At 41.0% G+C, this 26,568-nt stretch overlaps 3 protein-coding genes across 4 annotated transcripts; all 3 read left to right on the top strand.

Annotated features, from left to right (window-relative positions):
• Positions 1-277: 277 nt before the first annotated feature.
• On the top strand, positions 278-12,417 carry nckipsd (NCK interacting protein with SH3 domain). Of its 2 annotated transcripts, XM_084348927.1 has the most exons (14): positions 278-364; positions 454-718; positions 1,617-1,729; positions 1,814-2,024; positions 2,822-2,897; positions 3,770-4,314; positions 5,192-5,362; positions 6,326-6,412; positions 6,710-6,848; positions 6,940-7,020; positions 7,570-7,698; positions 7,823-7,912; positions 8,007-8,179; positions 8,902-12,417. In XM_084348927.1, exons 2-14 carry the CDS (start codon positions 548-550, stop codon positions 9,124-9,126), a joined length of 2,211 nt encoding a protein of 736 aa, XP_084205053.1. In that variant the 5' UTR covers positions 278-364; positions 454-547; the 3' UTR covers positions 9,127-12,417. The 2 variants fall into 2 exon arrangements, with proteins under 2 accessions (XP_084205053.1, XP_084205054.1); XM_084348928.1 differs by having other exon boundaries at positions 285-718; positions 3,773-4,314.
• A 445-nt stretch (positions 12,418-12,862) lies between these two features.
• Positions 12,863-17,837, top strand: slc25a20 (solute carrier family 25 member 20). The gene is made up of 10 exons (XM_084349768.1): positions 12,863-12,986; positions 13,096-13,212; positions 14,765-14,857; positions 14,943-15,070; positions 15,158-15,248; positions 15,389-15,506; positions 16,154-16,226; positions 16,322-16,431; positions 16,928-17,052; positions 17,178-17,837. The coding sequence occupies exons 2-10, from the start codon at positions 13,108-13,110 to the stop codon at positions 17,238-17,240; spliced, it is 906 nt and encodes a 301-aa protein (XP_084205894.1). The 5' UTR covers positions 12,863-12,986; positions 13,096-13,107; the 3' UTR covers positions 17,241-17,837.
• A 2,001-nt stretch (positions 17,838-19,838) lies between these two features.
• On the top strand, positions 19,839-26,150 carry prkar2ab (protein kinase, cAMP-dependent, regulatory, type II, alpha, B). The gene is made up of 10 exons (XM_084347984.1): positions 19,839-20,153; positions 20,568-20,603; positions 20,688-20,833; positions 21,852-21,958; positions 22,378-22,531; positions 22,626-22,727; positions 22,821-22,895; positions 22,989-23,054; positions 23,821-23,959; positions 24,805-26,150. The coding sequence occupies exons 1-10, from the start codon at positions 19,901-19,903 to the stop codon at positions 24,927-24,929; spliced, it is 1,203 nt and encodes a 400-aa protein (XP_084204110.1). The 5' UTR covers positions 19,839-19,900; the 3' UTR covers positions 24,930-26,150.
• Positions 26,151-26,568: the final 418 nt, after the last annotated feature.

Raw genomic sequence — 26,568 nt, forward strand, 5'->3', positions numbered from 1 at the left:
TAGCTAACGTAGCTTATGTTAAACTGTGATTTTCTTTCTCCTTAAACATCATAATGAGCTTCTGTATGGTTTTTAGTATTAACAGAGCACTATGGCTGAAATATTATTACAACTGAAGTCTACACGACTGGAAATAACACCCATCTACGAAGAATTACACAATTATAACACATTTGATAGCAAAATAATTGTATAATATACAAATCAAATGTGTATTTAAAAACTTTTTTTTCTTTTAAGTCTTATTTCTATCATATTTTACAAAATCTTGTGATGTACCGGCTCTGCCTTTGATTAAAATGCCTGGGGGGCGTGTTGATGGAGTAACAGCGCCCCCTGCGGTGTTTACTGGCATCAGTCACAGGTCAGATGATCCGAGAGCTACATTGTAAATAGACAGCAGCGATCCGCCGTGGCCATGCCTTCATAGCCTCTTTAAATCACCTCCAGCAGAGCAGATATCCCCCACTCGGAGACGCCCTATCTTCCGACACCGGTTCTCTCTCCGTCTCGGCTCGTTTCGGCGTGTTAAAGTGCAGATAAAAGTATGTACCGGTCTCTGTACGCCTTCCGATCCGCGGAGCCCAACTCTCTGCACTTCGCGGCCGGAGAAAGCTTCCTAATCCTGGAGAGGAGCAACAAACACTGGTGGCTGGGGTCCCGCTGCAGCTCGGGGGAAACCGGCTACATCCCAGCTTCATACATCGAGAAAATCCAGGTAAACACCTCCTCTCTGACATGGGTGTGTTTCTCTCCATTTGCCCCAATGAATACAAGTGGTGACCATGTCGCAGCCCGGGGTGAAGTGAGACCAGTGAATGCGTAGCAAGGGGAGGACTGATGAGATCGAGGGAGACAGAGCCCGTGTAACTGTACTGTGTGTGCTGCAGCGCAGGCCATGTTGAAGCTGACTGCTTGTTACTTTCAGGAAAGGAGAAAATGCATGCTTGCAGAAGAAGCCATGAATTATTGGAAAGGTTGCATGATGTGGAGACTTGGCCTTCTGCACTGCAGCTGCTCACTGCGACAGAGAGGAGGTATAGGATAGGACAGGAAAGGATGGGACATGATGACAGGATAGGATGATACAGGATAGGATATGAGACAGGACAGATCCAGAGACAGAAAGCCTTTGTTTTTCATGCGCAAACTAGTATCATCTGCTCCTGTGAATCCCTGTTATCATTCTCAGCTATCCTTGGCATTGTTTAATAAGTAGTTACTTCCTTCCACAAGGCTGTTTTTCTCCCAGTCACACCCACAAGTGCTCTGCAGCGAGGGGACTCTGTTTTCCAAGGATCCTGAACTAGTCACAGCATGTATTTTGTGGAAACACAGGCTCAGAGTAGGAATGCTCTCTCTCCGTCTCTCACTCTTGTTGTTAATGACATTGGCTGTGGAGGTTTAATGAGCCTGAATGTGAGGCCTCGCTGAGCACGTGTGTCACTTGGTTAAAAGGCTCTTTTTTGTTAGATAACTGCCCCAGTTTGTTTCTGCCCGGAGTCACACATGTCCCCGAGCCACAGTTCAGCTCGGTTTTTGCTTAAAGTTTAATAATTATGCTAATGAATGTTTAATGCGTTCATCCCCTCCTCCCTCTGTTTACTCTCTCTCAGGCTCCAGAGCAGGATGAGGTGCTGCAGTCTATTGACAGAGCAATCGAAGGAATCCATAATGTGGCCTTAAAAAATGGAGGCAAATATAATCTGGAGCAGCGAGATGTTCTACAGTGAGTCGTAAAAGCACGTAAAGAACATCAGATATTATACTGATGAGGAATCTGAATGTTAATCCTTATTCTCCTCCATTGTAGGAAGTTGATCCATCACAGAAAGGAGACCCTCGCACGACGAAGTTCCTCGTCCGCCAGTCACAAACAAGGCCTCCCATCTTCCAGCAGTGAAATATCTCTCAGTCAGACCCCCCCTCCACCCAATGGCCTTACCCGAGACTACGGACGACAGGGCAGCATGCCGTTATCAGGAAGCATGGACAATATGCAGGGAGACCAGGGCTTTTACCAGGTAACACACCCACATGGTGCACATTTAAATGTTTTATTTGAAGCAAATATACAGGATTAAACATTTACAGCTGTTATTTATATTCTTTGATGCTTGTGAGTCTGCTTTATGCAGGCTTACAAAAAATTAAAGCTTCTTGAGATTCATTTTTTGGGACTTTGACATTATGGACTACTGACTTATTCTCCTTGTTTTTTATTTTGTTTTCATAAAAAGCTAAAATGATTGGTCAGTTAGGTGACAACTATTAAATTAAGTGCTAACTACAGTATTTTAATAATGAATTAATAGTTTTTAATGTCAAAAATGTTCTGATTGAACTAATTGATTAATCAAGAAAATGATGTACATATTAATTGATAATTCAAATTATCATTAGTTGCAGCCCTATTTTCATCTCCCTCTTTCTCTGCGCGCTTCTAATTTCTGTTATGAAAAGCCCTTTTTGAATTAAGTTTGCTTGCTTTGTTAATTATAACCCACTAATGATCAGGTTGTGAACATGCTCCACTAACATCCTCCCTCACAGGTATTTGCATGCAGCAGCTGTTGATCAGTTTATCAGAAAAAAGTTTCATCATGTCCTGGTGAAAAAAGTTTCTTTGGCCTTCATTGATAAATTAACATCCGGATGTTACAGAATCGATCATGAGAGGCAACAAACAACTTATCAATAGTGATGTCTCTTGGCAGCACCTCTCTGGAGGCAGTGTCAATTACATCGACAACATGCTCATGTTGTACACATGCGCAATATTCAAATCTGTTCAATTTCACTTCCCTGTTTCCTCCTGCAGGTGCCTCCTCAGGCTCGACGCGCGGCTCCGATCACCCCTCCTCCCCCCGAGAAACAGCGAAACAGCCGGCGTTCAGGTTAGAACTCAGAGAATCGTTTTTTTTCCCTTCGTATTTCTTTATTTAGCTTAGAAATGTACAAACAATCAGTCAAACCAGTTCAATTAATACAAGTAGAGAAACAAAGGTCACAAGAGGCTGTGGCTACTAAACTTTAGCTACTGACATGCATATCTTGTTTGTTACCAGTTTAAGACAAGGAAACTAAAAAAGAGGAAGGGTCATCACATCCCTGAGTCTTGCTTTGGTGCCAGACTGTGGTGACAGCTGTATTGAAGTCTATGGGAGATGCATGGTCGTTAACCTACTCTCTGAATGGTGTTTCTTCATTTTCTGGAGGCTTTTCTTCATCAGCAGTCATATGACGAAGCTATGTGGGGCTTTAGTGGGTTTCTTCTTGCATCTCCCATAGACTTCAATACAGCTGTCACCACAGTCTGGCACCGAAGCAGGATTCGGTGACATAATGACCCTTCCTTCTTCTTTAGTTTCCTTGGTTTTAGAGACTCAAAGTTTTAATTAAAAACAATTTAAAAGGAGATTTAAAAGGTTAACAGTTGTCCATAAATTGTTCCAGTAATAACGTGTTGTTTTGCATCGTATGTAATTCTCAAAGTCTCTCCAGAATACGAGCAGCCATACAACAGATGAGCCACATTTTCTTGTTCACTCTTGCAAAAAGTTATCGACATTTAAAGATCAGGAGCAGCAGTGTGTATTCACAACATTACTCACATCGTCATCACGGCTTACAGTTTCTGCTGCTTCTTTTAGCCGATGCTACCTGCTGCTGCAGCTTCGTGCTTCACAAACACACTCTATTCTTAGTCAGGTCATTCCTGCTCGCTCTCCTCTCTGTAACTGGAGCTCTCTCTCCCTCTCTTTCACAGCAGAGCCGGAGGTCCCCTCCAGAGTGTCCTCTCTCCCTCCGTCCCCTGCTCCCTCCCTCACTATCAGCACCACCTCCATAGAGTCTGGCTCCTCCCACTCACCGGTCTCCTCAGATGTCAGCTTGCCAAGTGTTTCCAGCACCCCCCCTCCTCCTGTGCCATCCCGTGTGAAGCCCACCGCGCCGCCTCTCGACGGGCCTCCCTCGGACTCCCCTCCTCAGCCGGCCCCTGGGAAGAAGAGCCCGGCTCCACAGCCTCCCCAGCCCACCCCTCCTTCACAGCCTGCTGTGGAGGAGCAGCCAGAGAGTGAATGGCCCATCGCCCCCCCGTCTATCGCTGAAAGCCCTCCCGGCAGCCCCACTACCTCTGAGCCGGTTCCCATGACGATCGGGGCCGAGCTGATCGAGCTGGTACGGAAGAACACGAGCTTGAGTTACGAGCTGTCACGGGTCGCTGTCGGTGTGGTGGTGGGCCACCTGCAGACGGCCTTACCTCAGGCCTCGTCCGCTCTGGAGCAGGTTCTCCTCTCGCTGGTGGAGAGCAAGGTCAGATTTGTTTTCATTACATCATGATTCAGCATCCTGGAGCCTTGCCAGCTTAAAGGAGAATACTGGTGTCGTTTAGAGTTACTGCTCAGTCTGCATTTAGCCGACATTTCTCGGCATGGTGTTGAGACTCAGGGGACACTAGTCACAGTATCACTCACTCACTTCCTGTTTTTAAATTCAATCACTGCAGCAACAAACCGAGCATGAAACGAGCTGCCGATTCTTTCCTGGCATATGTTTCTGTTTCTCTCTCTGGGTGTAAGATGGTTAATAGGGTGTAATATAACCTTAAACAGGGATCGCTGAGAGCTTCTGGCTGCATCCCGTGTTTACATGGTGACACGTGCGCACACTCACGCTCATCCAATTAAAAAGCCTTATATACTCTGTGGTCTATTAAAGGTCTCGTCCGTGTGTTTTTAAATAGAGAACCCGCAACTTGAGCTTCAGAAAACACTCATAATACAAACCGAGGGTAGTAGCTCAGATGATTTTCAAGTCCGTATTTGTTGTTTTGAATACTTCTTAAATGAATAACAGAGAATAGTGCAGACTAACTATTGAACAGCAGAGAAAAAACACCGGTATTATCCTTTAAAGCTGCTCTAATCAATGTTTTTATGTTACCAGAAGATGAAATTACCAGTTATGATGTAAAAGGGTCATTCATTGTGACGAACCTAGAGAAAATTATCAACCGACTCTGTGATTCAGAGTTTTGTAGCATCTCTTAGCTCATTGTTTGGGTTTTAATGATAATTGCAGGTTTAAAGACGCAAAACATGGCGGGTGTTTGTATTAGAGCTCTCTGTACTGGTATTTCAGGTTGAAGCAGAAGTAGGTGTGTCACAGGGTTTTATTTATGTCTCTGTAGGATCTGAGTGCAGGGCTGCCGCAGGGTCAGGTGTGTCATGACGAACAGAGGTTGGAGGTGATCTTCAGCGACCTCGCGCGTCACCGGGACGATTCTCAGCAGCGCAGCTGGGCGCTTCATGAAGACCACGCTCTCATCGCCTGCTACCTGGAGGAGCTGCTGAAGATACTGGTATGATGATATTATGATAGTGATGGACGGAGCTGTTGACCTCTGTCCTGGAAATAAGCATATTTATAACAATCTGCTGATTTCATAGATATTCATATCATTTATATATAGGGCTGCAATAACGATCATCAAAGAATTGTGAAAAAGTGACATCTTTAAATTGCTTCTTTTGTCCAACCAACAGTCCAAAACCCAAAGACTCTTCATTTACTGTCATAAATGACAAAGAAATAAAATAGTTGGCAATTTATTTCCTTTGGTTCGATTAATCAACTAATCAATGCAGCTCTTTTTATAGAGCAAATAAAAGTTGCCAAGCACTTAAAAAAGTATTAAATATCAAGGAAGCAGGATAGTAACAAACACAGGAAACACACTTTATGAAACAGGAATAACATCAACAAAAAGCAAAATATCAGCTTACACAAGAACTCTTTTGATCAAACATGAATCATTTCGTATTAATATGCCACAGTAAAGTTACCTGTTTAGAGGACGTGAGTCTGGAGGGACAGTATTCAGTGAGAGCTGTAAAAATATGAGGCCACTAATTCAACACACATTATAAGTGTCTTGTTAATGCTACATCATTATCCCCATCGTCATCATTATAACATGAAAAGTTTTCTGTTGGGATGAGCCCGTGATGTGTCCACAGGACATGTCCAGATGTTGTGCTGTAAATACCAGACATGTTTGATAGGATCAGAGCGGCTCAGACGACTTTACAAATCCAACAGTGTGGTTACAGGCTGAATCTGTAAACTCTGCCAAATATTCTTTGTTGGCAGTTTGTCCTGAACCCTCAGACACTCAGATCAGGGTCGGGACGTCCAGTTGGGTTGTTTTTAATGGGCCCTGTAATCCTCTGCTGTGTCCTGGGACCACAACTGTCCAACAGATTATGAAGTTCTGATGTTATTAAATCATTGCTGTTACAACTAAAAGCTTTTTTTTTTTCAGACTGATGCAGATCCAGAGGTGTCTAAGAGATTGTGCAAGGCCAACGACTATGAGAATGTGCAGTCTCTGGTTTCATATTATCAGATGGTGAGACGTTATAATAACAAATCATTTTATTTTTCACAAACCTGCGTTCAAGAAAAACATCCTTAGCATCATTTTACTTACAGAGTATGTTATTGTGATACCTCTTAAAGGACTTTTTTCACTTTTTTTCCTTGTATGAATTCTTAAAAATGTTGTTGCTGAATGAAGCATCTTGCAGAGCCACGAGTCCATCCAGTTTTTAGTCTGGATGTTTAATCTGCAGCATTATTATGTCAGTGATGTTCAGCGTACGTTCGGTCTGTGTTGCCTCATTGTTGCCACCGTGTGACCGTGCAGGAGCATCGTGTGTCTCTGCGCCTGCTGCTGCTCAAAGTGTTCGGGGCCATGTGCAGCCTGGACGCCGCTCTCATCTCCAACCTCCTCAACTCCATCCTCCCCATGGAGCTGGCCCGGGACCTTCAGACTGACACGCAGGGTGAATATATTAAACTGTAGTCACACTCCCCAAGTTTAAGATTATTTTGCTACTTTAATTGAGTGTTTCCTGTCTGTTTTTCTTTCCTCAGAGCACCAGAAGATGTGTTACACAGCTTTGGTTCTCACTATGATCTTCTCAATGGGTGAACAGGTGCCATATCATCACTATGGTATGGATAAAGCGTAAAGTGTTATACCAGATTTAATGCATCACAAACGCTCCAGCACATAATTTAGGTGCACCCAATAATACACTTTAATATAATATCTATGTAAATGATTGTAAACAGGAATAAAGGTGCAGATAACTGTTTTTCTTTATTTAAATTTCAGCACACGCAACAAGAAATTGCAATAACCTTAAAAACATTTCTTTAGGCTACATTTATCTTCTAAAATCAGACCTGGAAAAATTTCAGGCGTATCGGTGCAACAGATGAAAATGTTTTGTAGCACTTCACAGGTTACTGAGCGCATCTACGACCAAAACAGTTGCACCCTGGAGCTCTGATCGCTGATGAACAATGTTGATTCTTTCCAAAATAGTGAAAAACAACTGTGTTTACCTTCATGACGATGCATTTTCACTTTTTTTCACTCTTCACTCGCTTATACAGGCTTTTCCACAGCTAAACTGATCTAGAAGTTTGACATGCTTGTATTAAAAGGTGCATTAAAGGGATAATGTGTTCTTTAATTAAGATAATCCCTGCTTTCAGAACACTTGAATGCTGACTTTGTTGAGTTTCTGCTGGGTGTGGTGGAGGACGGACTTCCCTCTGATCCCACTGAGCAGCTGCCCGACATCTTCCTGAACCTCGTGCTGTCCTTCAACCTTCACCACACAGGTGAGAATGGAGCTTTTCACAGCATTTTGTTGACATTTTGCTTTGTCGTAGCAGGAAACGCACAGAAAAAGTAAAAGAGCTTGTATTGTTTCACCATAAATACTTTTCTGTCTGTGTCACCCAGCACCCAGCAACAATGTGATCATGCAGGAGCTGAAGAAGAAAAATGTCAAAATCCTGTCAGAGAAAGTGCTGCTGCTTCTGAACAGAGGCGGTAAAAGAACATTTTTGTCTGTCACATTTCTCATTCTGCATCGAAGCTTTCAGCCTGCTGACGTTGTTACTCGCTGTTTGTCTCCACCTCCTAGACGACCCTGTGTGTATGTTCAAACACACCCCGCCTGCTCCACATGCGGTGCTCAAGTTCCTGCAGGATGTTTTCGCCAACGGAGAGACGGCCGACATCTTCTACCGCACTGACATGATGGTGATGATCGACATCGCGGTTCGACAAATATCTGACCTTTCACCTGGAGACAAGGTGAGACCCGGACACGCCGCACAGCTACTGATTGTTCTCAGTCTTTAAAGGAATAGTTTGACATTTTAGGAAACACTTCTTTTTGCTGTAGAACTGTAACGATTAGTCGATCAGATTAACTATTTTATCATCCGCCAACTCTTTTTATAATCGATTAATTGGTTGAAGAATCTTTTAAGAAAAAAAAGAGTAAAAATTCTCTGATTCCAGCGTCTTTAATGTGAATATTTTCTGGTTTCTTTATTCCTCTATGACAATAAACCAAATATGTTCAGGTTGTGGACAAAACAAGACATTTCAGGATGTCATCTTGGGCTTTGGAAAAAAAAAGATCAACATTTGACACTCTTTTCTAACATTTTATAGACCAAACTAATCAATTAATCGAGAAAATAATCGGCAGATTAAGTTAATGGCAGCCCTACTCTTGTGTCGAAACTAGAGCCAGAGGCCGGTTAGCTTAGCTTAGCCCAGAGATACAGGTGGAAACATCGGACCTGGCTCTGTCCAAAGATAACGAAAAACTCCTACCAGCACCTCTAAAGCTCGTAAGAGTAATGTAAGATCTTGTTTGTTTAATTCACACAAAAAGTGTGAAAGCTTTGGAGAAAAGTTTGGTTTATTTGCACATTTCCCAAAATGTTGAATTATTCCTTTAATGGTGTATCAACAATTTGTTGCCATGTCTGATTATAATCTCCTCTCTCGCCCTCCCTGTGAAGCTGCGGATGGAGTATCTCTCCCTCATGCACTCTATAATGCGCTCGACGGACTACCTTGAGCACCAGCACCGCCTGTCCGACCTGCAGGGGGCGCTGCAGAGGATTCTCAGGGAGGAGGAAGACCCGGGGGAGGACGAAGGGAGCGCTACGGCGAAACAGATGGATAAGCTAATTGTACAGCAGATCTACAAAGAGTTCCCACAGATCAGTGAGAACCAGGACTAACCATATCAGTATCACGCTCACACACTGTAGTCTGCTCCTGTCTACTGCAGGGAGGTACAACAAAAGGAGAAGAACTGACGTATTCTGTGCCAGCCTGTAATGAGAGAAGCTAGTCAGTCTTGCCAATGTTTTCTTGGACTCGTAGTCCAGGGCTGCAGCATGAACATGATGTTGTTTTTCTCTTTTCACATGAACTTCAGTTGAAAAAAGAGTTGGAGGTTTTTCAAGAAGGGGAAAAATGTGACAAATGTAAGAAGAACCTGAGGTTTAGTCATATATGGAGATTAAAAATAGCCACGATAAAGGCCAAACCTTGGAGCTGTTACACAGTCAATTCTGAGCAATAATTACCTTAAAAGTCACACATAAAATATATGTACTCTTAGTATTTTGAATATTAAAGGGTAACTCCACCAATTTTACACATTAAAGTGTGTTTACAGGTCTCGGGGAGTTCGACTGCATGTGTGAAGAAAGTAGTAGAAAGCCTTTTGTGGCTCCAGAGGAAACTGTATGTAATCTAATTAATTGCCTCCAATGATGTCAGTCAGTAGCTGTCAGTATTGCATTGTGGGTCATGTAGGCACCGGATTTTGAAAGGCAGTCGACTGGTCTGCATCACACCCCAATAACACCGTTGGACTCATTATGGACAGTTTAAAGACAAATGATGAAAATCGGTACAGCAGAACCAGAAATATGACCATTTTTATTCCACATTCTTCTTCCTTTTTATAACCTGGTGCCTACATTACCCATGATGCAATTTAGCTGCTGAGTGACATCGCCGGAGGCAATTCATCGGATCACATGCAGCTTCCTCTGGAGCCACAAAAGACTTTATCCTTTTCTTTCCTCATATTCAGTAGTACTCACCGAGACCCGTAAACACACTTCAATGTGTAAAAAAACACGACTAAACTTTATTCTGACCAAAATAACTTTAACCAAATTGATTTTTAGAACAAATTCAAAGATTGTTTTAATGAAAAAGGGCAGATGTAAGTGATGTCACAGATAACAGTGCCATTAGGAACCTTTATGTGCTCCCCTGTTAGTGGGACCAAACTACTGTGTGTTATTGAGAGCATCATTTTCTTTATAGAGGATACAACTCTTAAAACTGACTTCCTCTCTCATTCACCCTCTCAATCATTATGATTCAAATTAAAGTTGAACAAGTTTACTATTCTAGTGAAAAAAGCACACTCATGCGACTCCTGTATTATCATTACGAAGCTTTTAGCTGAGTAACTTTTGCTGCTACATATCGAGTCCCTCCTGTGGCTCCGCCTGCAGTATTCTCAGTCTGGTACTTTTGTGTCTTTCCGCTCTACAAACACTTCAAATGATCACTCTGTACTTACATATGCAAAGCTTCTCGAGCATCAAAAGTCACTGACTGTTGAAGGTCAGAAGGGTTTTTGTCCGTATGCTGCGTTCATATTCAAACTAACTGTGCTGCAATAAGGCTTTATAGCAACTTGTAATATCGCTGTATAATACTGAGTCTTGGCTGATCATGGAGGGTAAACATGTTCTGCACTTATTATCTGAGATCATACATTAGTCAGTGTTGTTGGTTTCCAGTTATTATCTGATGCTTCTGCTAAAAATCAAGACGGTGGAGAGGAAAAACAGGGCATTTCTTTTATCTCCTCGTGGTTTTAATACTTTAACAGCGACACTTACCTTTCCTTATTTCTTCCCCATGATGTCGTGATTGATGTTCTCCCATCTTCCAATTTACTTATCTGTTTTTGTCCCTGGCATGGCTTCCCTGACTGGAAACTTGATTCTGAGAAGTGGTATCAGTTTTGAATTAATGTCTGAGTGTTCATTCATTGATTATTTGTGTGTCTGTTTACAGTGTGTGAGAGAGGTGAGTGTCTCTTCTTTCCATGGATTAACATTGTCTGCAGAAGTGCTACGACTGTGTTATAATAAGACTAATAAAGCTATATTTTAACAGTGGAAGTGCTCGGGGTGGTTGTTGAGAGGGTGATTGCATCACCGCACAATTTTGTTTGTAGTTCACAATGTAATAAAACCTTAATTCAAAGATTTCCAAACATGTTAGGCCACACTGATACTGTGAGATCAAACAAGAGAAGAGTGAAGTGTGACTGTTGGCAGCAGACAAAAGCAGCTTAGGGGATCCAGTACATCTGAAGTTTAGTATGAAAGTCTCTTCAAAACCACTACTTGTTAACGCATACATATGTGCTTTTGTTTTCCTTTAAACCTTTTCTTCCTTTATTTATATAAATACATATACACATTTTTTTAAATATGTATATTGATGCAATTCTGTATATACACGTGTGGAAAACACTATAAATGAAACATCACAAGATAGATCATTTAAGATTCATTAAAGCAAAATTATGTAGAAATTAGCATTTTGTGCGATTTGTCAATTTGTCAGATGTAATGTAGGTGCTAACAACAAACAAAACTCATTACTTCATAACAATGTTATATGTTGAAGTAAACATGTATATAACGCTGTGATCCTCTCACTGAAGTTACATAGTGCAGAAACAAGTGACAGCTGTGACAGAGACACCATTCACCCTGTTACAAGACACTGTACCATCAACATGATTTTGAAGCTGTTGCTTTAAGGTAAAGAAGTTACATAATGTTGCTTTAAAGTGAGCACTGACTGGCAGTAATATGAATGTGAAATCTTAAGACATACACACTCCTCATAAGCTTGATAAATACTGATATTTTGATTTCTATATATATGATATTAAGTATTTATAAGCCTATTGTGCTGAGACCTCAGTTATTTCCTCTCATCTTCATTATTCTAACTCTCTTCTCTACTGTCTCAGCAAGACAAGTGGTTCAAAATGTTGTCACCAAGCTTCCGACCAAGTCAGCCCAAAGAGCTCATGTTACACCAACCTTTATGTCTTTACACTGGCTGCCCATCAAATTCAAAATCCAATTCAAGATCCTTGTCCTCACATTTAGAGCCTTGCATGGTCACACACTCTCTTGAAACTCTCTTCCATTGGACTTACGTCCTGTGAAACTATCGACAACTTTAAAAAGCAGATAAAGACCCATTTGTTTGGACTTGCTTTTGTTTTATTTATGTTGCTTAATTTTTGTTTTGCCTCTTGTTTTAGCCGATTGTCTGCTTTTACAGTCTGTTGCTTTGTCTCTCTCTCTCTCTCTGTTTTTTTTTCTTTTTGTTTTCCTCATTAATGTTGTGAAGCACTTTGTTACGTCTGTTCTTAAAAAGGTTCTATATGAATAAACATGTTATTAATATTATTATTATTATTGTTGTTGTTGTTGTTGTTGTTGTTGTTATCATTATTATAAAGTCATAGATATCTACAGCAAATGGGCTCCTACTGTATACTGTATCTATAGTTTATCTGTATATCTGTATGTCACAGATTGTTAATTATAATGTTAATATTACTTTACATAAGAATGTTACAACTTATTTTTCCGCTTCTTTTTAATTTAAATATACACCAATTAAGTTACAATATATATATATATATATATACATATACGTTTTAAATAATAAAGTTGAAATATTACATCAGCACAGAATTATATACATAATAAAATGAAGTATTCGTAGTGTCTCAGGTATGTATTTATAAATATATATATATATATATTTAAAAGAAAAATAACTTTTAACTTTAATTGTTCATTCAAGTTTCAAACTAAAGTTTTGAGTTTCCACCCGGATAGCAAACAGAGACGGACCAGAGTAAAGCGGTGTGGCAGTCAGACCGGTCCGGGTAGTAAGTGGGGCAAAGGTCCAACAGGCAGCAGCAGTGACAGCAGCTACAAACACCTCTCACATCTCCACAGTCGACCAGGTGAGATCTTATTTCTCTGTTTTCGATTCATCGGCGTGTCTGAGTTTATTTCCGGTGTCGCTTTCATTCAGTCTCTGCTGTTGTTTGTTTTTTTCTTCTTCCATCAAAGCGCAAAGTCAAAATGTCCAAACAGCCGCAGCCGATCAGCCCGATGAAGAACTTCTTCGCTGGAGGCTTTGGAGGGGTTTGCCTCGTCTTCGCCGGACATCCACTCGACACCATTAAAGTGAATATTGCACTTTTATGCACCGTGTTACGTTAGGAAACAACCGAGCGAGTCCATCCGGGGTGACCTGCTGCACACAGCAGAACCAGAACCAGAGACATATGTCAGATATTTGTTACTGGGCAGAGTTATAACAAACTGCTGTATTCAGAGAGCTCAGGCTGCTGCAGCCCTTTGACCCACATTCAGTCTGTGTTATGACTCAGCTCACTGCTGCAGTTATGGCCTCCTGCACGCACACACACGCACACACACACACACACAGATCTCACCTGAATGCACCTGCAGTAATTAGTTAAATAGAGCCAGACTGACCAATCAACCAGCTGAACAATATTTTTTTTAGAAATTGGAAATTGCAGGTCAGAAAAGCCAGAAATAAATTTGAGGAAGTTCTTTCATGTTTATTTGTAACGTGTCCTGCTCAGTTCATATCATGGTTGTGTTTATTTAATCCAGACTGTTTCCGACACTTGAGAGCAGAGTAACAAACTCTGAACACAACACAACGGTGTCATCACCTTATCAAGTAGTAATGACAGTTCCCTCCAAAATATCACGATAGACGATATTATCGTCTTAGACAACATGTAGCATCATTCAAATCACTTGGCTCACCGTCTTCTCCCGCTTTGAACCCCAAATATTGCCAAACTTTTGAGCTACATCAGGCCCATAAACCTGAAGTATCCTCCACCAGCCCGGTCTCATTCCCACCTCGTCAAATATTGATGCGCGTCACCTTCTCAAATTTCCCAATGCTCAGCTCAGAATGATTTTTCTTTTCAGAATAAAAGCCTAAAGATGCGGTAACAGCTGGTGATATTTGATATTGTGAAAAACATTTTGAATATTCAATAATATCTAATATTGTCTAAGTCTATTACAGGGCTCCAGATTAACTTCTCACGCTGGTTGCACTGGTGCACCTAACTTTATCATTTAGGTTCACCGATAGTACATTTAAGTTTAATTTATTTAACATCATGTAAATGATTGAAAACAGGAATAAAAGTGCAGATAAATGTTTTTCTTCATTAAAATCACAGCAAGCGCAACAGAAAATTGCAATAACCTAAACTGTGCTCGACAAACTCAAATTAATAAATCAACCCAAAACCATTAACTGATGTACACGTTTACAAACTAATCTACAGAAAAAATGATTATAGGCTAATATTTGTTCAAAGGAAAATAAAAATGTTTTTGAGATTTTATTCAGTCTGACGTGCTGAATATCAGGCGCACCGGTGGAACCAATGAAAATGTTACGTTGTGCGACCAAAATAGTCGCACCCCGGAGCCTTGAGTCAGCCTATTTACACAGAGCACCATTAACCGTTCATTTATAGTCGTGTTTCTGGCCGCCACATGAATGTAAGTCCGATATCGACTCTCTGATAATATATAGGACTTATTCAGTCAAGTTCATCCACATCAGACTCTGAGAAAAACAAAACATTTCTCTATGGATATTTCCACACTGCTGCTACTGTGATCATGATTCTTTGTGTGTGAGCTCAATTCAAAGTGTGTGTTCTTCTTCTCTCAGGTGCGTTTACAGACTCAGCCCAAAGCCAAACCAGGAGAGACGCTCCTGTATAAGGGAACCATTGATTGTTTCAAAAAGACCTTAGCCCAAGAGGTGAGGATGCTGGAGTGATCAGCATTATCCACAGTGTCTCTACTCCCTCACCCTGATGTTTCCTCATCATCCTCTTCTCTGGCAGGGCATGAAGGGTCTCTATAAAGGCATGGCCGCCCCCATCATTGGAGTCACACCCATGTTCGCTGTCTGTTTCTTTGGATTCGGATTGGGCAAGAAGCTACAACAGAGAACCCCTGATGATATCCTGACGTAGGTGACTGCTCTGTCTCAGGTGGTGCTGCTCTTTGTCTCAGACGCTCTGTTGGTGATCGTTTGTGATGACGCTGTCTCCTGCAGGTATCCACAGCTGTTTGCTGCAGGGATGTTGTCGGGCATTTTCACCACGGCCATCATGACTCCTGGAGAGCGCATCAAATGTCTCCTACAGGTCAGAGGTCATGTGTTTGTACATGTATACACGATCTAATCACTGTCTGCCGTGCTATTGAATAATAGATTACTTAATGTGTGTGTGTGTGTGTGTGTGTGTGTGTGTGTGTGTGTGTGTGTGTGTGTGTGTGTGTGCAGATCCAGGCATCATCAGGAAAGGTGAAGTATGCAGGACCCATGGACTGTGTCAAACAGCTTTACCGTGAGTCTGGGATCAGAGGAATCTACAAAGGCACCGCTCTGACCCTAATGAGAGGTTCGTCTCTACTCTGACAACACAGAAGTCTTAAACCTGCCATGTGGAGTTTTACTGCAAACAAACAAATGTACTGTTTAACTGTGTGTATCCCTGAGGTCCAACAAACATGGTGCACGCCCCTCCCGTCTCTATAAAACATTTCAGAGCTGATTTGTTCTGAAAGTATTTCTTATAACATTCTGAATCCTGCATTTGTCACGACCCCACGTTGGTCTAGGGGAGAGTGGAGTTACGTCAAACTAGATGAAGAATATGAGGAGTCAGATATGGAAGCTTAAATGTCATGTCAGCAAGAGCGCTAGTCAAAACAACGAAACCCACCAGTTGAAATACAACAACAATACTGAAAAACCAAAAGAAAAGTTGCTTCTTCAAACCTCTTAAACCTTTTTAAAGAGGGGACACAGATGTGGCTTGCTCATATGGGAAGTGTTGTTATCACAGCTTCTCTGTTAATGTTTCTTCTTGTAAAGACGAGAACAACACACTGTGAACATGGAGGTCATCTGATTAGATTAACTTTTCTGCTACAGAGTTCATATTAAACTGCTCGTGTCTTCAGAAGTAAAGTAGTGAATGTTCACATAGACCTTTATCCATTCAGTTACTGATCATTTAACTATTATTCATCTTTTGTACCTCAGATGTTCCAGCGAGTGGGATGTACTTCACGTCCTACGAGTGGTTGAAGAACCTCCTCACACCACCAGGAAAAAGGTGAATATTTGCTCTTTCCATCCTGTATTTATTACTGTCTGTTTCATCGTAAAAACTCCTCTGACCTGTCGAACCTGTCGTCTTTTCCCCTGCAGCCATAATGAACTCAGCGTTCCCAGCGTGCTGTTTGCTGGAGGGATGGCCGGCATCTTTAACTGGGCTGTTGCGATTCCAGCGGACGTACTCAAGTCTCGTTTCCAAACAGGTTCGTTTTTTAGATTCAACAGTTTGATGACGACTGTTAGTTTCATCCAGAACAGTTATTTATTCAGTCTTTAACCTGCCTGCTTTACTTGTCAGACATTATTACCATTGATTCACTTTCTGGAGACTCTTTCTGAATTCTGCTACTTCACAGTTTCAGAGATCGCAGTACTTGGCTGGTTTTGCTGGGTGTGTTTCTGTGTTTTGGTTTTAAATTCCACTCTGTGAGGTAATAAAGAGATTTTACCTGAATGTAGGAAACTGGAAAAAGCCTGTGAAAAGTTCAGTGTTTAGTGTTGTTGAAGATTCTCCATCATTCAGGCAGTAGGTAAATATCTAAAAGTACAAGTATATCTAAAAGTGGCTTTTTGGTTCTCCTAAGAATAAAACACGTTGAATTTCCTTTGAGTCTTTTCTTCTATAAAAATGTTTTCTTTCTTTGTGTCCATACTGCTGAAGACTCTTTAACACGTGTGTCTCTGTCGTGTCTCGTCCAGCGCCTGAAGGAAAATATCCCAACGGTTTCCGGGACGTTCTGCGGGAGCTGATCAGGGAGGAGGGCGTGGCCTCTCTCTATAAGGGCTTTAATGCCGTCATGCTTAGAGCGTTCCCCGCAAACGCAGTGAGTGACAGCGCTTAATCTTCAGCTCAGCAACACTGTGAATCCACTGTGACGACTGTGATGTCATTCATTAGCAAGTATTTGTAATTTGCATTCCTAATGTGTTTCTTGTCTTTTATTTCCAGGCTTGCTTCTTAGGTTTTGAGTGTGCGATGAAGTTCCTGAACTGGTTAGCACCGAACCTGTGATGAAGGCTCAGCGTCGCCTCGCTTGTGAATCCCAGGAACTCTTGAAGACACCGGAGTTATCAGCAGTACAAACACACACAGTGAATCAAAACCAAGAGATTTTAACCTTTTTCCAATAACGTACTTGATTATGTTTGAGACCAGGCGGCACTTCAGAGCACGGCGGATCACTTAGAGCTGCTGAGAGCTCAGAGCAGAGATGTTGTGACGACTCTGCACCTGTGCCAGTACACACACACAGACGCGCACACACAGACAGTCGAATGTTCTCACTCTTTTATGCTTTACCGGTGTTTGGTTTGTTTAAATTGTGTTATTTTTGTACAAGAAGAGGAGTGACCTGAACATGCCGTGCCTTACCTTTTGTTATCTGTGAGCAGGTGTACATATCAGGGAAAAGGTGCATTTTGTTGTACTGTGTGTGTTCAGTCTCTCAGCAGCAATACACGCCTCTCAACCTGTCTGCTGCCTCCCGTGTGTCACGCTAACTACACCTCCTGTTTGTTTAAACGTGTAATTATGAGAGTAGTCGTAATGAGATTGATTGAACAGTATGTGAATGTCAGCATGTATAGAAATAAAAAAGCAGAATCCATATTTAGAAAAGTTGTCTCCCACTTTTTTCTAAATTCTCTTTTCATTTGAGTTGTTTGGAGTTCGGCCCGCAACGGTTAGCTAGTTGATCGAAAGTCAGCTGTTTTGATAATCCGCTATCATTTCAGTCATTTTTCAAGCAAAAATGTCAAGCATTAAATGTCAGAACTTGCTGCTTTTCTTTGTCTTGATGATAGTAAATGAAGAGTCTTTGAGTTTTTGCGTTGCTGGTTGGACAGAAGAAGCAGTTTGAAGATGGCACTTTGGGCTCCGGGATACTGTGATGATTGTTTATTGGAAGTTTTTCTTTTTTCATGATTAATCAATTTATTGTAAAAACAAATAATCAGCAGATGAATTGATAATTAAAATAGTCGGCAGTTGCAGCACTATTTGGAGTAACTTACAATATAAAAAATAAAGTAGTCATGGTCATAAACGTAGAAGCCTTGACTGTCCATGCTTTTCAAAACAACTGCAAAAAAAGATAATAGTAAAGTGAGTCATATAAATGTTTACAAAAGCAAAAAAGTCAAAGGAAAGAAATACTGAAACAAAAAACAAGCATAAGAATTTCAAATGTGTAACACACAGCACTTAGTAAGTAGAACCAGTTACTCTAACCATTATTCAGATTAAAAGGTTTGAGGTCACCCAAAAAACATGTTTTCCAAGAAACATGGACAGAAAATACTAAGTGTATAATAAGTTAGAAATAATGATTTTCACTTGAAATAATAACAAACTCACAAATGCTGTTGCACCACATACTCAACCAGCCAAAGAAGAGTTTTCTTATCATCAATTAGGCTGCGTCACCTAGTATATATAGACCATATAGTGAGTTTGCATTGTTTTTGGTGTTATCCGAATGTATAATGGGATTTTTCATACCCATACATATATTTGACTCAAAGTATCCCACAATGCATTGTGAAAAGTAGTGTACAGCCAATGCTCACTAACCAAGCATTATATGCCATCATGCATCGCGCTGGAGGGGAAAAAATGACCCCAGTGGTGCCCAAAAGTGTTTTTTGTTTGTTTGTTTTTTCTTTTCATTTCACAGATAAACTCATCATAAAGTCCTCTAACAGACCTCCTGGTAGTGAGTAGAGAGTAGTGAATGAGACACAGCCCTCGCCGTTTAACACGATGAGAGTGAAGGCTGCTGAAAACTGTCCTCTATACACTGATGTAGATATTTTATTAAAAATCAGCCATTTCCAGCTAAAGTTGTCCTTCACCAGAATAATGACTCAACTGTATTTCTGATCACTATATTTTGAAAAAGAAAATAGCTTTTCTGTCATAAATAAGGACATTTCTAAATGTAAACATTTTCTGAGGACAGGTCAGAGTCCCTAAGTTTAAATGGGATTTCTAACCAGAGTTCTCTTTGCAAAACTTTATAAACTTCCAGCCCAAAGGCCAAAACCAAACTATACACGCAACGATTCGCCTCATTGTCTCTGGCAGCCGCAGGATTTCATGTGACAAGTCTTTTGAACGGCTTAAATGAGGTTTTTCCAACAAAATCTCTCCATAAATCTGAATGTCATGCTCGGCTGTATGTTTTCCATTGTGAGTCACATCATTTCTTCCCTTTGGGTTTTCCTTAAATGACCCTCCCTTTCCCATTTCAGTTTCATATGCAGTGAGTTACTTTTTTGAGATGGTTTTATAGTTTGAATTTAAAAACATCGTTCCTGCAGCTGTCTGACACCAGGCCTCTGTCTCTCACTCAGTGTTGTTGCTTTGCCAAATCATCAAGTTCTGAAGCGTAATCCATCAGACAGCCTTTAATTACATCTGATGTGAAAAGTCCTGGTCAATACTTTCCGACAGGCCGTGCTAAATAAAGAAATCAATAAGCTGCTGGATGTTAGAGAGAGTGGGCCGAGAGGAGGAGTCAGGGTGCTCCTGCGATGACGGTCAGAACTATGTTCAACAAATCTGTGGGACAAGCTGATGCTGAGATTTGACATTTGAAGATCTAAATGTCTGATATTTAGTTAACTGTGAACTATCGGACTCCGACCCGTGACCTTTGAACCTGTTGCAGGATGAGCGCTGTTGAGATACCGGCTGGTTTGAAAGAGCTGCTGCAGGGATACACAGTGGAGGTGCTTCGCTCCAGGCCGCCAGACTTGGTCGAGTTTGCAGTGCAGCATTTTACACAAATCCTGGAGGGCCAAAGAAACGATCAGAGAGCGAAGAAACGCAGCGCCAAACCTGCACGGAAAGGAGTGACCTTTGAAACAAAGTCAAATAAGGTCAACAAGGAAGACGAGGAAGAGGAGGAAGAAGACACTATTAGTGAGTGGTCTTACATTATTTTATGTTTGCTTCGGCTCCAAATTAAAGACTTAACTAAAAAAAAAAATGCCATTTTGTAGATGATTCATACTCCAAAACTTTATAGTGTCAACATCACACAAAGAAAAGGGAGAAATTGTCCTCTGAAGCTCCCAAAAATGTTATATCAATGAAAAGTTTTGACCTAAAAGTCAGGCAAACATTCATGTGAACAGAAAACAGACCAGCTCTACTCACAAAGAGTAGGTCACATGATACCAAATACCACTCAATAACCCAAACAATCCATAATGCATAAAAAAACACAAAGAGAATATGTGCACAATGTAGAAATGAGAAGACACATCACACACATGCCACTTCCATATTATTTGACTAATACATTCACCACTTCCTCTCTGTTTCTATCTGCAGAGTCCACCACCGGTAAATACAACCGCAGGGTTTCAGGTCAGTAACTGGAACAATATGTCTAATAAATATTAATACACTCTGACCACAGTTCGGTATTCAAATATGTTTGTTCTGCTGCAGTCTGTGCAGAGGCGTACGACCCTGATGACGACGAGGACGAGGACGATGACGCAGAGCCTCGGGTCGTGTATCCCAAAACAGACGAGCAGCGTCGCAGACTTCAGGACGCCTGCAGAGACATTTTACTGTTTAAAACTCTGGAGCAGGTACAAAAACACGAATCAGCCTCTGGAGGACGGATGTGAAGAACTGGCTGTCCTTTTTGACTTTTCTTTTTCAGGGCAGACTTTCTAACATGAATTTTAGGGTCATACACACACACAGGCACGTTATGTAAGTGTACTTTATCAAAGGTTTAACAACATCAGACAGTGAAACACATCACTCCAGTTCTCAGATCTTTACTCAATATTCCTCTGTTCAGTTTTTTCCCTCAAAGGTTAACTCCACCGATTTTTCACATTCAAGTGTGTTTACAGGTGTTTACTGTGTTTGTGAAACAAGTAGTAGAAAGGCTTTTTTGGCTCCAGAGGAAGCTGTATGTAATCTGATAAATTGCCTCCAGGGATGTCCCTCAGTGGCTAAGCTGCATTGTGGGTAATGTAGGCACCAGGTCAAAGCAGTCAACTCGTCTAGCGTTGAACTCTGACAACACCGCTGGACTCATTATGGACAGTTTGAAAACAAATGATCAATATTGACACAGCAGAACCAGAGATATTACTTTTTTTCCCTGCACATTCTTCTTCATGTTCAAAACCTGAAGCCTACAATACCCACAATGCAACTCAGCCACTGAGTGACATCACTGGAGGCATTTTATCAGAAGATAAACTATATTGTACTTAAACCATATTTACTAAATTCAAAGTGGTGAAAGTGATGTACACATGAATGCATCAATAATTATAATCCAGTCACATAAGACACGTTTTTCTGAAATATGCCATGAAGCGTAATGAGTACTTTTACTTGTGGTACTTTAAAGGTGCAACATGTAAGAATTCACACTCCAAACAAATATGAGACCAGAGTAACTGCTAACTGCTGCTAACTGTAGCTGTAAGCTCAGTTAGCCATCAGCTAGCGGTCGTGTTAGCTATAACAAAACTGTTATTTCTTCACATTTTATTGATAAGTTTAGTTCAGATCTTTTACTTAAGTACAAGATCTGAATACTTCTTCAACTGCTGGTTTTATGTCCTCCTACCTGATGTCTTCCAGGAGCAGTTCTCTGAGGTTTTGGACGGCATGTTCGAGGTGTTGGTCAAACCCCAGGAACACATCATAGACCAAGGAGACGATGGAGACAATTTCTATGTGATAGAGAAGTGAGTGACAGGTTTCAGGTTGCTTTCTTTATAATGTTTAAGGAACATTTAGCTCAGTTTGGGAAAATACGGCATCTTGTCCTTTGCGGGGACCCCTGTCTGAGCCATGCAAAAGGTCCTAGGACACCACTAGGACATTAAAGAATTAGTGATGTCCAGTTTATTTCAGGATGAAACTCCAGAATCTGGTAAAACTGTTGATTATCTCCAGATGTGGCTGGAAAAGCAAACAACAAAGAAACTGTACTGACAAGAACTGTACATATTCATATATTTACTCTGGAAAAGGTTCCAACAGATAAACAAGTCCAGGTCAAAGGGCCAATCCTGTCTTTAGCACCCACATGTTGAAACTAGAGGACACTTTATCCATTGTATAATAAGTTCTTCTCCTTGTCTGTTCGTCATATCATTTCCAGGGGTGTGTATGATATTTTAGTGGACAAGGACGGAGCGAGTCTGTGCGTCGGAAAGTACGATAATAAGGGAAGTTTTGGTGAGCTGGCTCTCATGTACAACACGCCGCGAGCTGCCACAATCGTTGCAACACAGGAGGGCGCCCTGTGGGGCCTGGTGAGTCCCAGAAAGCATGGTGGTCTTCAGTGCTTCACAGTGTGTGAAATAAGGTGCTCGATATGGACACATTAAATCCTTGTTTTTCTTTCAGGATCGAGCCACATTTCACAGACTGATTGTTAAAAATAACGCAAAAAAGAGGAGGATGTATGAGGCCTTCATCGAGTGTGTTCCTCTTCTGAAGTCACTTGAGGTTTGTGTGAGAAGCACAAACTGCACAAACAATATCGTCATAGAATAGCTGGATATTTAGTCACAGTGTTGTATCTTGTGTTTGTTGCGTCAGGTCTCTGAGAGGATGAAGATCGTAGATGTTTTGGGAGCCCGAGCGTTCAAAGATGGAGATTGCATAATAACACAGGTGAACTGTTGGGACATTTGGCTTCCTTTGTATTGATCAATGACAGGCTGGACTTGATAAAAGTGGTGCTTCGACTGCTTTCTGTGCTCACAGGGGGAGGAGGCCGACTGTTTCTACATCGTGGAATCAGGAGAGGTGAAGATAATGATAAAAAGCAAAGTGAGTACAGTGTCCAGTTTTATATAACTGGATCTGATTTAGTTGCCACCTTAAAAAGAAAATGTAAATTTTTATTCCTCCCCTTTTATCCTTGAAATTGATAGCTAGTTATTACAATTAGATATAAAGTAGTATTCACCCAAAAATGAAAATTCAGTCATCATGTACTCACCCCCATGCTGATGGAAAGTCAGGTGACGTTTTGTCGTCCACAAAACATTTCTGGAGTTTCACAGCAAAACAGCGTTGCAGCTTTCGCCTAAACAACTAAAGTAGATGGGGACTTGTTTAAGACGTAAAAAAACAACTGAAAAAGAAACCCATACAGCTTGTCCAAATTGATTTGAAAACATGTTATTTACACCCTTGAAGTACGGTCGAGCTCGTGCACCCACTACAGACGGGGTGTGTGCTAATGCCTTTTGGTTGGCAGCTACAGTGAAGATTACATGTTGATGAAGGTTCTCAGTCATCCAGGTCATGGTAAAAGTGAAGATTACAGCTTTTAAAAGGTTGTAAATAAAGTCTTACGACATTAATTTGGGGTATCTGGTCCTCTGGAGGCTTGGTTTAAGTATTTTTACATTTTAAAACAAGTCCCCATCTACTCTAGTTGTTCAGGAGGATGATGCAACGCCGTTTTGTGGACTGCCTGACTTTCCAATGGCATAGAGATGAAAAGACTTCTTTTTTGGGTGAATTGATCCTTTAATATCAGTGTACTAAATGATAGCAGGACTCACAGACTCCTTTGCGTCTGTTACAGACGAAGGCGGGCCAGCAGGACAACGCAGAGGTGGAGGTGGCTCGTTGCTCCAGAGGGCAGTATTTTGGGGAGCTGGCTCTGGTCACCAACAAACCTCGTGCAGCATCAGTTTATGCTGTGGGAGAAACCAAATGTTTAGGTATGTTGAAGTCTGAAGCCGTACAGTGTTTGTCTTACTTCGTTTCAGGAGTAACAGTCATTTTTAGCTTTCTGCACCTCATTTCAGTGACTCTGGTTGGGCTGTTAATTGTAGGTGTGGTGGTGCAGCGAGCCTACAGGGGAATCACAGTAATTCATAATGTGCACACAGCCGCTGGCCGTTTCATCATCCTACATGTTTCCATCACAAACAGCCAGCACATCGTATAATGCACCAGTCCTGACTGAATATCACACTCGGGAATTCATAGATCTTGTCCTTTGAAGTGGTGCTCTCTAGTGGTCTGCTCAGTCTCCTGATCAGACAGACTTCATGATGAGGAGAAGCAGGCTGACAGGAGGATAAATGCCTGGCAGAATAATCTACTCGGTATAAGGCAGGTACATGACTGCATTTAAAGAGGGAAGTTTTGACTTGATTTCTCCTCTTATCCATCGGCTGGAATAATCTGGAGACGTAACTGTAACAAAACAAACTGTTTAAGAGGTTGACACACATAGAGAATTAAGTCTGAAGCTTTAAGAACCTGATGATTTCTTTGATTTCCATTTTCAAAGACTAAAGCTGTACAGTTTGCAGAGGATTACAGAGCTCAAGTTTTGACTTAAGCCGATTGGACAAATCAGTACATTTAATCTGTATTTCTGTTGTTTCACTTTGATTTAAAAAAAAAAAAAAATCTACCATATATACTGTTTATTCCCTCTTTAGCCAGCTGTTTAACCTCACATCAATCATCTACATGTCAACTCCATCTGTGAGACAGGTGAACAAAACCCTTTAACAGCATGACATAATCTAAGTTTACTTTCTATTTCTTTCAGTAATTGACATCCAGGCTTTCGAGCGGTTGCTGGGACCCTGTATGGACATCATGAAGAGGAACATTTCCCAGTATGAAGACCAGCGGGCGGCTCTGTTTGGCTCCAGTGACGATTTAAAACACTAGAACGTGTCATTTTAAAATGAAGTAGTATTTAAGTCAAACATAGTGACAGTGTAACACATGATTATCTTCCTCCTTGATGTAAATGTAACATACAGCCTTCTGTTTTATATTCAGTAAAATATGCTGTTCCTTCTACGACTATGCAGCAAGTTAAAAATGTTTAGATTGTGGATAAGATGCATTATGGGGTTTTTTTGTGTCACAATCCCAATAATTAACCAAAGGAAATCCACACAGCTTTTAGGGTTGTGGTTAAATATACCTCACTGATAAAAATAAGTCAGTTTACAGCAGGTGAGCTTCAGTTAATCAGAGGACCACCCATCATACTGTACCTTAACCTTAGCTGAACTCGACAAGTCTCCTTTGATACAGTTCCTGATTTATAATTTCATGTGTTGTTCCTTTTCTAGAGGTCACCATTTTAACATTGTACTTATATAACATTGTCAGACATACGATTACGTTTTTTAAAAATATATCAAGATAAATGCAGCTTAACCAAAGATATTGTCTTTTTTTAGTCCATCCAATTGTGTTCATTGTGAAAACTGGTGCCTACATTACCTACAATACAACTCAACCACTGACAGATCAGAGAGATTCTTGCGTTATGCTGGCAGCTTATGTAGCCTCAAACAGAGATGAGGAACAGCTACAGAGGTCTGCTAATTTCTTTCTAATGTTGCGTTCTAGACAAATGTCCGACCTCCAACCAGAAAAAGTCAAATGGAGCGCCACTCAAAGTCGGAATCTTTACTTGTTTACTCGGAGTAGATCAATCTACCCCGACTTCATGAGAGAGCAGTTGTCTGACGTCTCACAACAACAGCAGCACCCATGGGAACAGGGTAGGGTGTATTTGTAGACTAAAGTATTTGTTTAAGGCGAGTAAATTAAATGTTTAGATACGTTTCCGGGTATAAATGTTCCTGAGGCTGCAGCGCTGAGGGTTCAATTGTGTGTACACGTGCCAAAGGGACAATTTTGTTGCCATCAGCCAAGTTTTTTGTTAACCTTTGGCGTTGTGCACAAGCAATGCTTGGAGATCAGAAATTGGAAATTTAATTTAGGACACTCTGACCTCAAACGTTGGCTGGAACGCAGCGCATCTCCACAACCCCACATTTTTACAATTTTTTGTTTTTGCCGACTCAATTGGCATCACTTGAGAAAATGTATCAGACTTCACGCAGCTCCCTCAGGAGCCACAAAAGGCTTTTTACAACACAAGTCCTTCCTGAGACCTGTTTAAGACAGATGTGTAAAATCAGTGGTTTCAGTTTTTTTTTTAAGTTAAACAAAAATGTTAAAATTACACTTTATGATCAAGATTTCATTAGGACAAGCTTCAGAACTGTCAAACTAAAATACAGCGAAATCAAACAGCCAGACTTAAGCACAATAGTTTTCATATATGAACATTTGTTATGCAGCTGAGATGTTAATTCCTTTGCCACTATAGCTTCCAAATTATGTGCAGAATGTATTATAATTGTGGTTCACATACACACAATTCATGTTAATTTGGTCAATAACTTAATACAAAGTGCTGTTTTCAAATTGGACTCAACAAACCTTTAGCAGACTCTTCTGTTGTTTGCATAAACCTTTGTTGTATAGTACGAAATGTGTGTAA

Source organism: Pagrus pagrus (genome assembly GCF_965226575.1).
Source record: "Pagrus pagrus genome assembly, chromosome: 3".
In the NCBI taxonomy this organism is placed as follows: Eukaryota; Metazoa; Chordata; class Actinopteri; order Spariformes; family Sparidae; genus Pagrus; species Pagrus pagrus.

What these genes read in the sequence shown, in the direction of transcription:
- nckipsd (XM_084348927.1), top strand. Translation starts at nt 548, where the DNA reads ATGTACCGGTCTCTGTACGCCTTCCGATCCGCGGAGCCCAACTCTCTG. An exon ending in TCTCGCTGGTGGAGAGCAAG is followed by an intron (nt 4,315 to 5,191) that starts GTCAGATTTGTT and finishes ATGTCTCTGTAG; the next exon opens with GATCTGAGTGCAGGGCTGCC. An exon ending in GCTGCTTCTGAACAGAGGCG is followed by an intron (nt 7,913 to 8,006) that starts GTAAAAGAACAT and finishes TCCACCTCCTAG; the next exon opens with ACGACCCTGTGTGTATGTTC.
- slc25a20 (XM_084349768.1), top strand. Translation starts at nt 13,108, where the DNA reads ATGTCCAAACAGCCGCAGCCGATCAGCCCGATGAAGAACTTCTTCGCT. An exon ending in CGCTCTGACCCTAATGAGAG is followed by an intron (nt 15,507 to 16,153) that starts GTTCGTCTCTAC and finishes TTTGTACCTCAG; the next exon opens with ATGTTCCAGCGAGTGGGATG. An exon ending in CAAGTCTCGTTTCCAAACAG is followed by an intron (nt 16,432 to 16,927) that starts GTTCGTTTTTTA and finishes TGTCTCGTCCAG; the next exon opens with CGCCTGAAGGAAAATATCCC.
- prkar2ab (XM_084347984.1), top strand. Translation starts at nt 19,901, where the DNA reads ATGAGCGCTGTTGAGATACCGGCTGGTTTGAAAGAGCTGCTGCAGGGA. An exon ending in ATACAACCGCAGGGTTTCAG is followed by an intron (nt 20,604 to 20,687) that starts GTCAGTAACTGG and finishes GTTCTGCTGCAG; the next exon opens with TCTGTGCAGAGGCGTACGAC. An exon ending in AATTTCTATGTGATAGAGAA is followed by an intron (nt 21,959 to 22,377) that starts GTGAGTGACAGG and finishes TATCATTTCCAG; the next exon opens with GGGTGTGTATGATATTTTAG.